General features: G+C 37.1%; 1 protein-coding gene across 1 annotated transcript in view; it reads left to right on the top strand.

Moving 5' to 3' along the window:
• The window catches only part of ARHGAP42 (Rho GTPase activating protein 42), a 256,525-nt gene that overhangs the window by 182,443 nt on the left and 61,093 nt on the right, over positions 1–12,989 (top strand). Inside the window, exon 5 of the mRNA XM_090265826.1 lies at positions 2,510–2,611. Within this exon, the coding sequence (XP_090121952.1) occupies positions 2,510–2,611 (102 nt within the window). The remainder of the gene's footprint in view (positions 1–2,509; positions 2,612–12,989) is intronic.

Genomic DNA, 12,989 nt, shown 5'->3' with positions numbered 1-12,989 from the left:
GTGAAAGGCCTGGGTTTGAGTAAGAGTCCAGGAAGTACTTCTGGGAATAATTTTTGTGTTGCCAAGAATGCTGCTGTCTTGGCCCTGAATTAACATTTTCCAAAATGCCATCAAATACTGACTAAAAACAAAGATACAAGTATAGTCACCACAGCTGTGTTCTCTTCTCCTTCAACCAGTTTCTTCTTCTATGCACAGTGAGAAATTGTAAGCCCCCACTGTAAGATGAAAGTGAATCAGTTTTATGTACTATACTGTATTGCAGCTGGTTGCCCACAAATGAGTGTGTGCCGTTTGAGTTAAGGCCATTTGTGAAGAATTGTCCCTTGTAACATGGATATTGGCTTTTTGAACAGATGAAATATGAATGAGGGATTATGGTGGTCAGTATTGTGAGAGGAAGAATTTTATATTTTCATTAACTATTTATTGAGCACACTCTGCAAAATTCAGTTTTAAGGAAGATAGGGTATACATAAATTTCTCTGCTATAATGTACAATAAAACATGAACACCGTAAGAAACCCATATATAAAACTATATGAGCATTCACAAGAGAGAGAGTTGATGGAGTGGACTTGTGAATGAGGTCAATTTGAGCTGGATACTCAAAGCAGATATAACTTGAATATGCTGAAATTGGAAGAAATGAACATTTATGGCAAAGGGAGACAGCCTGGAGAGAATAAAGAAAAGAACAGGAATAAAAAAAAAAAATAAAAAGAAAAAGAAAAGAACAGGAGGCTAAAAGGGGCTAGTGAGAGAGATTTTTGGAGAGGTACGTTGGGCAGGTGAGTTGTGGCCAGATGTGTGGTTTAAGAATAAGATCAGTGAGCAGAAGATGAAATGTTCACCCCAGGTATCTGTTCCCAACGTGGAGAGAAAAAACTCCTCCCGTCCTGCATATTGGGCTTTCCTGCTTCCTTTTGGGTCTGCGCATTTTGTTGCTTGAGTTCCTCAACAGACCTTTTTTAGATTTATTTTTCAATTGTGTTTCTCCTAGTAGGACCACATTTTCTCCTTAGGTAGTAGAAATCGTTTGAGGATTTTGACTTTTTTTCCCTCATTTATAGGTTATAAAGTACAAACATGTCAGTCCTTCTTAAATGGTCTAAAAGTGATTTTGAACTTTTATAGCAGAAGTCTACTTGTTCTTTCCATTCAATGCAGTTTTACCAGTTAACTTTCTGAAGTCCCTTAAATGGAACTAGATTGTGCTGAATTCCTGGAAATGTAATTGAGGTATCAAAAGTTCATCAAGATAGAATCATCTGGATGTTATTAACCTGGATCTAACAACCTCAGGATAGTGGGAAAGACAGACCAGAGTTCTGCCTGACTTTTCCTCCCTTCTTCACTTCCTTGTCCTATCTATCCATCCTTCCATCCATCCATCTATCCATCCATTGCTTTTAATTAACTTCTTCCAAATCCTTATGTAAATGATGAAGCAAAACATTATGCATAATAATTATAGAGCTTATTTTTTTAAATTATTTTTCAGTTACAAACACCATACAAGCTTGTATTAGTTTAAAGTGTACAGCACAGTAAAGCTTGTCAAAAATAACAATGCATGGATCTCTGGATGGAAGACATAGGAATCTGTGTTTTGAATAGGCTTAATAATACCTAACTCTGATTAAAGTGGTTCAGAGATTGTCCTTCCAGAAACACCAAAATAAAAGCAAAGAATAGTACTACTTTGACCAATGAAATTTGAATGAGATTAACTGATATTTATTTCATATGGACTCATAAATGGAAAAAACATACATATTTATGGTTGTAAAAGATTATTTGCCCAGGCATGCCCTATTCCCTTTAGGATTTTATTCTCTTTGCATTTCTATAGAAGCATGTGATAGGAATTAAGGTATATTCTCCTTCTCCACAAAAGGCTATCCTGATTACAGCTATCCCTTCAAAACAAAAACATTATTTTAGGAGTAAACAAAGGTCAATTAATAGTTATGTTGACTGTATGATACAGTTGTTGCTAATACTTTTGATTTGAATTTGAACTGTCAGATTTAATGATTTTATGCTTTTAAAAGTCTGTTGTCCTCCCTGGTGTTTTGAAATACCAAGTATCTTTTTGTGGCTGGGAAATAATGATTTCTTGAAAAGACTCTGTGCCCATAATTCTTTAAACTGGTTACATATTGTCTCATCTGAGTCACCACAAGGCCTAAAGGGGACATTTTCTCTTGGTCTGGAGGTACTAGATCAGAATCTCTCATTGAGAATCAATTATAAAGACTCAAATGGATTCTACTCTACCCAGTGTAGCCCCCTCTATACAATAGTTCCATGAGCTTCTTTAGGCGAATGCATATTCAAATGGCACTTGTTTCATGTCCTTCCTTCTAATTTACTTCATATAGTTTTGCACATACTAGTTGGAGCTCACTAAATCTTAAATAATTTTCTTTGGTGTTTGATGGAACAGTGAAATTCTTCCATGAGGCTCTAATTTGAATGTTCCGTTGTTATTGTTATCTCCTAGGATGGAAAGAAGAAGTTTGACAAGGAAAGTGAAAAATACTATTCTATTCTTGACAAACATTTAAATTTGTCTGCAAAGAAAAAGGAGTCTCATTTGCAAGAGGTAAGCTTTTCCAATTGGAATGTGGAAAGGGTATTAGCATTAAGTCCAAATTTCCAAAGGTTGAAGTATCTCAGAATCTGCTACTCTTTAATTAAAAAATAATAAGAAGAAGAAATAAAAAAAAAAGAAAGAAAAGAAATATAGGAAAAAGAAAAGGAGAAGGAGGAGCATAGTTAAGTTAATTGAGCATTTACTATGGACAGGCACTGTGCTGAACATTTTAAATGCCTTATGACATTTAATATTAACCATTGCAAATGAAAGATTAGTAGAGTGAAATAAAACTTTCATTTTCTTCTGTCAGGCATATTTTAAATGGCAGGACCTATCAAATTCATGTTACAGCTTGTATGTTAAGTTGGAAATACCTGTTTTTAAGGCATTGCCTTAGCATTAGGAGAATAAAGATATACAGTTACACATTTAAAAATGTCAGTTATTTTACATCAATTTTCTTAAAGCACAAGGCAGCAAGTATTTCACTAATATGTATGCATATAACCAGTCCAGTTCTTTCTGAAATATCTTTTTCCTTGGTGTGTTTTAGCTCTAATGAGTAAAATCTTATAGTCCTTTTACTAAGAAATAATGCAGTTCTAGTTCCAGTAATGGGATATGTATATTTAAAATGGACTTTCTTGTCATTTTCACCCTCAAAGCAAAAAAAAAAAAAAAAAAGCTTCACACTCCACCTGCACTTTCCACCGAATCTACTGTGGTTGTCTCAGAGCTGCAAGATGGGAGTTAAGGTGGTTTCACCCTGGACTCTTCACTGGGGAATCCTGTACTATGCTGAGCCTCCTTTAGTCTCTTCTCCCTTCCCTCTCTACTTGTAGGTATCACAGTCCAGAACCTCTTTTAAGTGCCTCATCCTGATCCAGCAAAGCCGATGAGCTGCTTTTCCAATTCTGCTTGGTCCTCTGCTCTCTGTGTTCTTTCTCTTCCTCCACATTCAGCTACAGGGCTGCTGGACAAGCTAGAGAGAGACTTAAGTTCCACTGCATCGAAAGCCATGGGAAGGTTATTTTTGCCTCTCGTTCCTTTTTGCTACCCTCCTATATTGTGATTGAAGTAATTTAATTTCTTCATTTAACTATATTTAATATTGTGGTGTTGTTATTTAAACATTAGTTTATTATAACTTAATATTTTGTTATTAACACCTGCTGTTAATACAGGATAATTGAATGTACAGTTGTGTGCCTATGGAAAGGTTTTGTGGCTAAAGTGAAATGGAAATCTGTCATTAAGAAAAAATATTTTTAATTTTGAAGGACATACTTAATATTATGAGGTATGATACTACAATTTAACATTATGTTGACATGTTCCATACAACTACTACTACTTCTCCTCCTCATTTTCTTTTCTGTTCTTCTCTTTCCTTTTCTGTTCTTCTCTTTCCTCTTTTCTCTTTTCCCTTTTCCCTTCCCTTCCCTTTTTTTTTTCTCGACTCTTCTTTACTTCATGCTTTGGTTATATTAACCTTTGGTCTTGCTCAGATTAACCAAGACTGGACATACTTCAAGGTCTTTGCACTTACTGTCTGTTCTACTTGGAAAGCTGTTATTATGCCTGCATTATTCCATCATCAGTTCCTTTTCTTTTTAAAAAATTTTATCCCCCTCCCCAGCCCCTGCCTTCCCTGACTCTAGCAAACACAAGTCTGTTTTCTATATCTGTTCATGAGCTTTTATATATTTACTTATTTATTCATGTATTTATATTTAGGTTCCACAAAAAGAGATATCATATGGTACTTATCTTTCTTTATCTGACTTTTCATTTATCATAATGCCCTTAAATCCATCCAGGTTGTCAAAATGGCAAGATTTTATACTTTATACTTTTTTTGGCTGAATAATGTTCCATATATAATATAACATTTATATATCATAATTTATTTAATTATTCATCCATCTATGAACATTTAATTCTTTTTATATATTGACTATTGTTAATAATAGGGGGTGCATACATTTTTTTTTAATCATCACAGAAGGATGTTTTTATTGATTATTTTTAGAGAGAAAAGAAGGGAGAGAGAGAAAGAGAAACATTGATGTGAAAAACATTAATCAGTTGCCTCCTGTACATTTCCTGACCTGGGATCAAACCCACAATCATTTTTTTATTTTATTTTTTGCATGTTTTATTGATTATGCAGTTACAGTTGTCCCAATTTCTTTTCCCTTTGCTTCCCTCCACCCAGAATCCCCCTCCCTCCAGCAGTCCCACCTCCCTTAGTTCATGTCCATGGGTTGTACGTATAAGCTTTTCTCTACATTACCCTGTCTATTCTGCACCCTCCTACTATGCTTAATTCCTGCACCATTGCCCTCCTTCTCTCTCCTTCCCCCTCCCAGCTGACACCCCTCCACATGCTCCTCCTACCTATGATTCTGTTTCCACTCTGGTTGTCTGCTTAGTTTGTTTTTGTTCTTATGTTTTAGCTTCTGTTGTTGATAGTTGTGATTTTGTTGTCATTTTAATGTTTATAGTTTTAATCTTTTTTTTCTTAAATAAGTCCCTTTAACATTTCATATAATAATGGCTTGGGGATGATGAACTCCTTCAGCTTTACCTTGTGTGGGAAACACTTTCTCTGCCCTTCCATTCTAAATGATAGCTTTGCTGATTAGAGTAGTCTTGGTTGTAGGTCCTTGCCTCTCATCACTTTGAATATTTTCTGCCAGTCCCGTCTTGCCTGCAAAGTTTCTTTTGAGAAATCAGCTGATAGTCTTATAGGCACCCCTTTGTAGGTAATTCTCTGCTTTTCTCTTGCTGCTTTTAAGATTCTCTTTATCTTTAACCTTTGGCATTTTGATTATGATGTATCTTGGTGTGTTCCTTCCTGGGTCTAGTTTGTTTGGGACTCTGTCCTTCCTGGACCCATATGTCCATTTCCTTCCCCAAATTAGGGAAGTTTTCCTTCATTATTTTTTCACATATTTTTTCAGTTTCTTGCTCTTCCTCTTCTCTTTCTGGCACCTCTGTGATTCACATGTTGGTACATTTAAAGCTATCACAGAGATTTCTAAGCCTCTCCTCATTTTTTAAAATTCTTATTTTCCTCCTTTGTACTGGTTGACTGTTTATTTCTTCCTTGTTCCAATTCATTGATTTCAACTCTGGTTTCCTTTCCTTCACCTCTAGTTTTGTGTGGATTTTCCTTCATTTCACTTAGAATAGCCTTCATTTCTTCCCTATCATGCTTAATTTTTTGTCAAGTCTGTGAGCATCATTATCACCAGAACTTTGAACTCTGTATCTGTTAGGCTGGCTATCTCTGTCTGTTAGGTTTGCCATCTCCTCATTGCTTAGTTTTGTCACTGGAACCTTGATCTGCCCCTGGTTTTGGACCATACTTCTCTGTCTCCTCATCTTGACAGCTTTGTGTTTGCTTCTGTGTTGTAAGTAGAGCTGTTGTACCTATTACGTTGTAAAGGGGAGGAGCCTTAGGTATTCATCAGTACTGGTGACCCATTCCACATGCTGTGATGTTGTATGTGGGGAGGGGTCTGAGAGGGAGCAATGATGCTTGCTCAGCACTTGTCCCGTTTCCAGGCACTCCTCCCACTTCCTGTACTAAATAAGCTGCCTCTGTTGAGAGACTGGCAGTGTCTTTCTCTGCCCCAACCCCCACTGGCTTTCAGAGTCGGAAGCAATGTGGCTCTGTTTTCCCCAGCGCTGGAACCATACACTGCGTGGTCTGGTCTGGGGCTGGGATAGCTTCTTGGTTTAAGATGTGTGACTGCACTTTTCATCGCAGCTTCAGTCACTGTGCCGCTGGCCAGGCCACAAGCTGCTGCCTCCAAGCGCCGCTGCTCTGCACCTTGTTATCTCCGTCCCAGCTCCGCCCCTCCTACCTTTCTGGCTGAATATTTCTTCTTTATTTCTTTGTTGAACTTCCCTGTAGTTTTGATTATCTGGATTTTCTGAGGTTATTTTTTTTAGTTTTAAAGTGCTTGTAAATTCCCTCTTAGTTGTGATGGAGACACCGCATGTCTATCTATGCTTGCATCTTGGCCAGAAATTGAGCCCACAACCTGCTGGTATATGGAAGATGTCCCAACGAATCAAGCCACCAAGACAGGGCATACACATCATTTTGAGTTAGTGTTTTTGTTTTCTTCACATAAATACCTAGAAGTGAAATTGCTTGATCACATGGTAGTTCTATTTTTAATTTTTTGAGGAACCTCCATTCTATTTTTCATATTGGCTGCACAATTTACATTGTTACCAACATTTGTTATCTCTTATCTTTTTGGTGATAGCCATTCTAACAGGTGTGAAGTGACATCTCATTGTGGTTCTGACTTGCATTTCCTTGATGATTAATGATGTTGGACATCTTTTCATGTACACGTTGGCCACCTGTATGTCTTCTTTGGTAAAATGTCTGTTGAGATCTTTCATCCATTTTTTAATAGGATTGTGTTTTGCTATTGAGTTGTATGAGATCTCTATGTTTTAGATATTAGCCCCTTATCAGATAAGTGATTTCCATATATTTTCATCCATTCAAAATGTTGCTTTTTCATTTTATTGATTGTTTATTTGTTGTGCCGAAGCTTTTTATTTTATTTTATTATATTTTATTGATTATGCTTTTACAGTTCTCCTGATTTTCTCCCTTTGTCCCCCTCCACCCTGCACTCCCCTCTTCCTCAGGCAACTCCCCTCACCATGTCCATGGGTCATGTTTATAAGTCCTTTGGCTACTCCATTTCCTATACTGTACTTTACATCACCATGGCTATTCTATAACTACCTATTTAACTTCTTAATCTTCATACCACTTCACCAATCCCCTCCTACGCCTCTCCCATCTGGCAACCATCAAAACATTCTCTGTATCCATGATTCTGTCTCTCTTCTCCTTGTTTTCTTAGTTTGTTTTTAAGATTCAGTTGTTGATAGTTACATATTTTTTGCCACTCTATTGTTCATAGTTTTGATCTTCTTTTTTTTAAATAAGTCCCTCTAACATTTCATAAAATAATGGTTTGGTGACAATGAACTCCTTTAGTTTTTTCTTATCTGGGAAGCTCTTTATCTGCCCTTTGATTCTAAATGATAGCTTTGATGGGTAGAGCAATCTTGGCTGTAGGTCCCTACTTTTCATGACTTTGAATATTACTTGCCAATTCCTTCTAGCCTGCAAAATTTCTTCTGAGGAATCAGCTGACAGTCTTATGGGAACTTCCCTGTAGGTAACTCTTCTTTTCTTTTGCTGCTTTTAAGATTGTCTTTTTAACCTTTGGCATTTTAATTATGATGGGCCTTGAAGTGGGCCTCTTTGCATCCATCTTGTTTGGGATTCTTTGTGCTTCCTGGACTTGCATTTCTATTTTCTTCATGAATTTTGGGAAGTTTTCTTTCACTGTTTTTTCAAATAGATTTCCAGTTTCTTGCTCTCTCTCTTCTCCTTCTGGTATCCCGATGATGCAAATGTTGGACTTCCTGTAATTGTCCCAGAGGCTCCTTATACTCCTTATTTTTTTGGATTATTTTTTTCTTCCTGTGGTTCTGATTGGTTGTTTTTTGCTTCCTTATGTTTCAAATCATTAATTTGATTCGTGGCTTCATCCCTTCGACTGTTGTTTCCCTGTAAGTTGTTCTTTATTTCAATGAATGAATCCTTTGTTTCTGACTGGATCTTTTTTATGCATTGAAGTCCTTACTAAGTTCCTTGAGCATCTTTATAACCAGTGTTTTGAACTTTGCATCTAATAGATTGTTTTTCTCCATTTTGTTTAGCTCTTTTTCTGGAGTTTTGACTTTTTCTTTAATTTGGGCCATGTTTCTATGTCTTCATTTTGGCAGGCTCCCTGTGTTTGGTTCTATGTATTAGGCAGATCTACTTTGACTCCATGTCTCTTGGTTGTCTGGCCTATGTAGTGGTGTGCTGCAGGGTTCTGTGGCACAGCCTCCACTATCACCCAAGCTGAGTACTTGAGGTGCACCCTTCATATGGGCTGAGTACACCCTCCTCTTGTACTTGAGTCTTATTTGCTATTGAAAGATCAATGGGTGAGATTTACCCAGGCCACTCAGATGCAAGGATTTGCTGTGACCATTGACCACCAACCTCCACCCTCCATAGAGGATCAGCTGTGCAGGGGCAGGGTAATGGTGCTCTGATGTGGTCTGTAGCTGTCTACTGGGTTCATTGGCCCTGTGTGAGCTATTAAGGAATCTGAGATGGCTGCTACTTTTGCTGGACTTGGAGATTCCCACGTGAAGCCAAGCTGTGGATCTAGGCTGGAGTCTGCTAGTGCCAGGCCTGGGGCTCACTGGAGACAGCTGTGGCTTGTTCCATAGGATTTAGGAAGTTGGGAAGCATGAGCCAAGACCAGCCATTCATATGGAAAAGCACCTTGTGTGAGCCTATAAGTTGGGTGGGGCAGAGTCTCTGGAGATCTTCTAGGAGGGTCAAACAGTGTTAGCCAGGTTGATGGAATCTCATATATGGCACCAGCTTGGCAGCTCTGTTCGGGGAAGGTTTAGAAAAGGGGCAATGGTTCTGCTTGTTTTGATACTAGACACTTCAGTTTCTCCCTCTATACCACTGGTGCCTTTCAAGCTGCTACCCTGGTGCTGGAGCTCAGAGGAAGTGAGTCTTAGTATGTGAGTCTGTGTGTGGGCTCTTTAAAAGGAACTGCTTGGGGCTTCAGCAGTTTCTTCTATTTACTCAATCCCCACTGGTTTTTGTAGCCAGAAATTATGGGAACTTATCTTTCTGGCACGGGTACTCTAGGCAGGGGGGCCTGGTATGGGGCTGGGACTCCTTGCTCCCAAGCTATCCCCCCCCCCAAATTTTTATCCACCACATGTCGGTAGGGGACCAGCCCCATTCGCATCTGCGTCCCTCCTACCCATCTTGATGGATGTGGATTCTTCAATTCTGTAGTTGTCAGACTTCCATTCAACTCAACTTCTAATGGTTCTGCATGATGGTTGTTCAATATTTTAGTTGTAATTTTGATGTGGTTGTTCAAAGAGCCAAGCACTGTCTGCCTAAACCACCATCTTGATCGGAAGTACAGAAGCTTTTTAGTTTGATGTAGTCCTATTTGCTTATTTTTGTTTTTGTTGTTTTTCTTTTGGTTTGAGATTCCAAAAATCATTGCCAAGACCTGTGTCAAGGAGCTTATCACCTACATTTTTCTTCTAGGCATTTTATGGTTTCAGGTCTTATGTTGAAGTCTTTAATCCATTTGAGTAAATTTTTGATGTGGTGTAAGATAATGGTAGAGTGTCATTTTTTGTTTTTATTTTTATTTTCACATCTGACTGTTCATTTTTTGAACATTTATTGAAGAAATTGTTCTTTTTCCATATATATTCTTGGTTCCTTTGTCATAAATTTATTGAGCATTTATGCATGGGTTTATTTTTGGGTTCTCTTGTTGTGGCCCATTGGTCTATTTGTCTGTTTTGTTTTTATGCCAGTACCATACTGTTTCATATAGTATAGCTTTGTAATATAGTTTGAAGTGGGAATATGATACTTCAAACTTTGTTCTTTCTCAAGATTGCTTTGGTTATTTGGACTCCTTTTGTACTTCCATACAAATTTAGTATTATATTCACCTGTTCCAAACTTCTTAAATGCTCACATTGCTCTAGGCATTGCACTGGAATAAACTTAAGAGAGAAGGCAGTATGTAGATGAAGTCATGTATACGAAGGCTTCTGTAATTTTCACCTGTGTACTATATGCCATGCCAGGAGCCATGGACAGGTACCATTATAAAAATTGACTGCTTCAAAATCCATGGTGGTTTTTAGTGTCTCTAAAGGGTTATAGGTTCACCAGGTTCTTGGTGAATATGCAAGGCTACCCTTTGACAAGACATTGCTAAAATCATCAAGCAAATACTAACTTGATCTAATTTTCATATCTTCTAGAGGATATGCTTTAATTTTCCCTGACAACCTAGTTAAATATTTAATACTTTGCTTGTTAGTGGGCCTTAGTTCCTTAGGCTGTGGTAGAATAAAATATGTCTGGTTCTGTATTTAGGTGGAGGCTGGAAAAACCTGTAACATGGTTAATATGGCCTCCACTTGCCCCACCTTGTCCCCCCCACACACACTCACGCACACTCATACACACTCACGCACACTCATACACACTCATGCACACTCAGACTCACACGCGCACACACTTCTTTTCCAGGAGGCACAGACCACAACACAACACAGTTGTGCCATCGCAGTGCCTCCGAATACATAGTGTAGACAAGGAAAAATATGGATATGGCTTGGGTTTTTCTTTTCTTTATACTTCTTGGAATCCAATTTCTTAGAGGGAGATGCTGCCACACCATGTATTTAGTTTTGTAACATGCCATTAAAAGTCATCTGTTTCTTTCCAGAGCATCTCTCGTCCTTCTGTCAGCACCAAATTCATTTTAAGTTGCTCTCACCAAGACCCCTGTGTACCTCCTCATCTGACTCCTTGTTCATTTTGATCATGGAAAATAAGTGGCTGCCCATTTCCAGGACTGAACTAGGGATGAGCTTTTGTTGATAAAGCTCTAAGACCATCAATCAGATGGGTCATTGCAATAAACAGACTTGGAAACAGACTTGTCAGAATTATAGACTTTATAGTACATGAAAAGAAGTAATATTTAATATGTGAGTGGGTAATTTCTTCCTAAGCATAAAATAAGAGGAAGAGATCATAAAGAAAACATGGAAAGACCAGAATGCATACAAATAATGTCTATTTCACAAGGCATTAAATCAAATTAAAAGGCATAGTGTTAGGGAATTTATACAGCATATGACATAGGATTACATCATTTATATACTAGATATAAATGCAAATCAGTGTGAAAAAGTTGGTCTTCAGTTGAAAAAAAATTGGCTAAGAATATGAATGGGCATTTCATCAAAGAAGAAATATAAACCATAGTGAATATTATAAGTTTCAGTATCACAGGTATTAAAATACAAGCAAATTAGTAATAGTAGGAGGATCCTGATTTAATTTATTAAAAGATATCCATTGTTAGTGATGGTATGGGAAACTGAATACAGTTCTGCTTCTCTGGTAGAAACAAAATCATTCAATCATTCTTGAGGTAAATTTGATGACATTTTCAACAAATTTAAATGTACAAGACACTTGAAATTATTTCTTTATTTCACTTTTACCCAAGTGAAATATAGTCAGAAGTGAGCATAAAAATGAATTGTGTAGATATCTTGATGCAAGATAACTCTTGCAATGCACAAATTTAGGAACATTCGAAGTGGCACAAAAGTATAATTGGGATAAATACACATATATAGCTTGATGAAAAATGAAATGTGATATGGCTGTGAAAGATTTTATTGGGAAAATCATTTAAATATATTGGAAATACTCTTTAGCTTAAATGGAAAAAAAAACAGTTTAAATCAGATTGTACAGTGTTATTCAGGTTTATTTAAAGTAACTTTGTATGTGTGTTATACATCAAATATTAACAGTGGGAATGAAAATTCTTATTATCTTTACATTTCTCTGTTATGGTAATGAGTAATGTATAAACTTATAATTATGAATATGTAATATTTTTATAATTAGGACAAAATGTGAAGGAGAAAAGAAATCTTTTTAAATCCAGATTTTGGTTTTCTGTGTATCATTTAATATACTTTGACCAGGTTCTTCTTATCCCTACCTCCTGAAAGAAGGAAATCCCTTAGTTTCTACCCTTATACTTCTCTTCTTATCCTTAAGTTTGTGTCCCCAACATCTCTTATATTTCCATACTGTCTGATGAATGTCTCTCGGGTCATGACTTCATCATGCCTGACCACATTTCCATGCCCAGGACTTGACCACTTCTTAGTGAAATCTCACACATCACAGTTTTCTCAAATTTACTCCTACTTTTCATTTCTTTAGTTCTGTTAAGGTTGCTGTTTCTTGTATCAAAATTAACTTTGACTTTTTTCTTTGTTTATCATATCCTTCAGCTTCTCTTTCTTACTGAGATATACCAAACATCTTCACCTGTGCTAAATAAGAGGTCTCCTTATATTCATGTGCACCCAGCTGCACCACTGAATAGATATATTCTACACTGTCCTCACGTTAATCTTCTTGAAATTCTGTTTTGCTTTTGTCAGTACCTTCCTCAACCTTTTTCAATGTCTATAGAATGTTTATACTCATTCTCTCTTTGCTGCCTTAACTCTCATTTCTGACTGTTTCAAACAAAACCTTTTATCTACCAAAACATACCTTTCCTGGACTCTGTTCCCTCCTTCAGACTCCTCTCCTTTTATCTCCATCTGCTATAAACCTCCCTATTCTTCAGTCCAGCTTAAATCTTTTTCTTCTCTGGAAATGAGGGCTTTTTTTTCT

Source organism: Furipterus horrens, unplaced genomic scaffold, assembly GCF_987537825.1.
Source record: "Furipterus horrens unplaced genomic scaffold, mFurHor1.1.pri manual_scaffold_2, whole genome shotgun sequence".
NCBI lineage: Eukaryota > Metazoa > Chordata > Mammalia > Chiroptera > Furipteridae > Furipterus > Furipterus horrens.
Note: the sequence above shows the minus strand (reverse complement) of the source record. Positions and strands in the feature narration are given on the sequence as shown.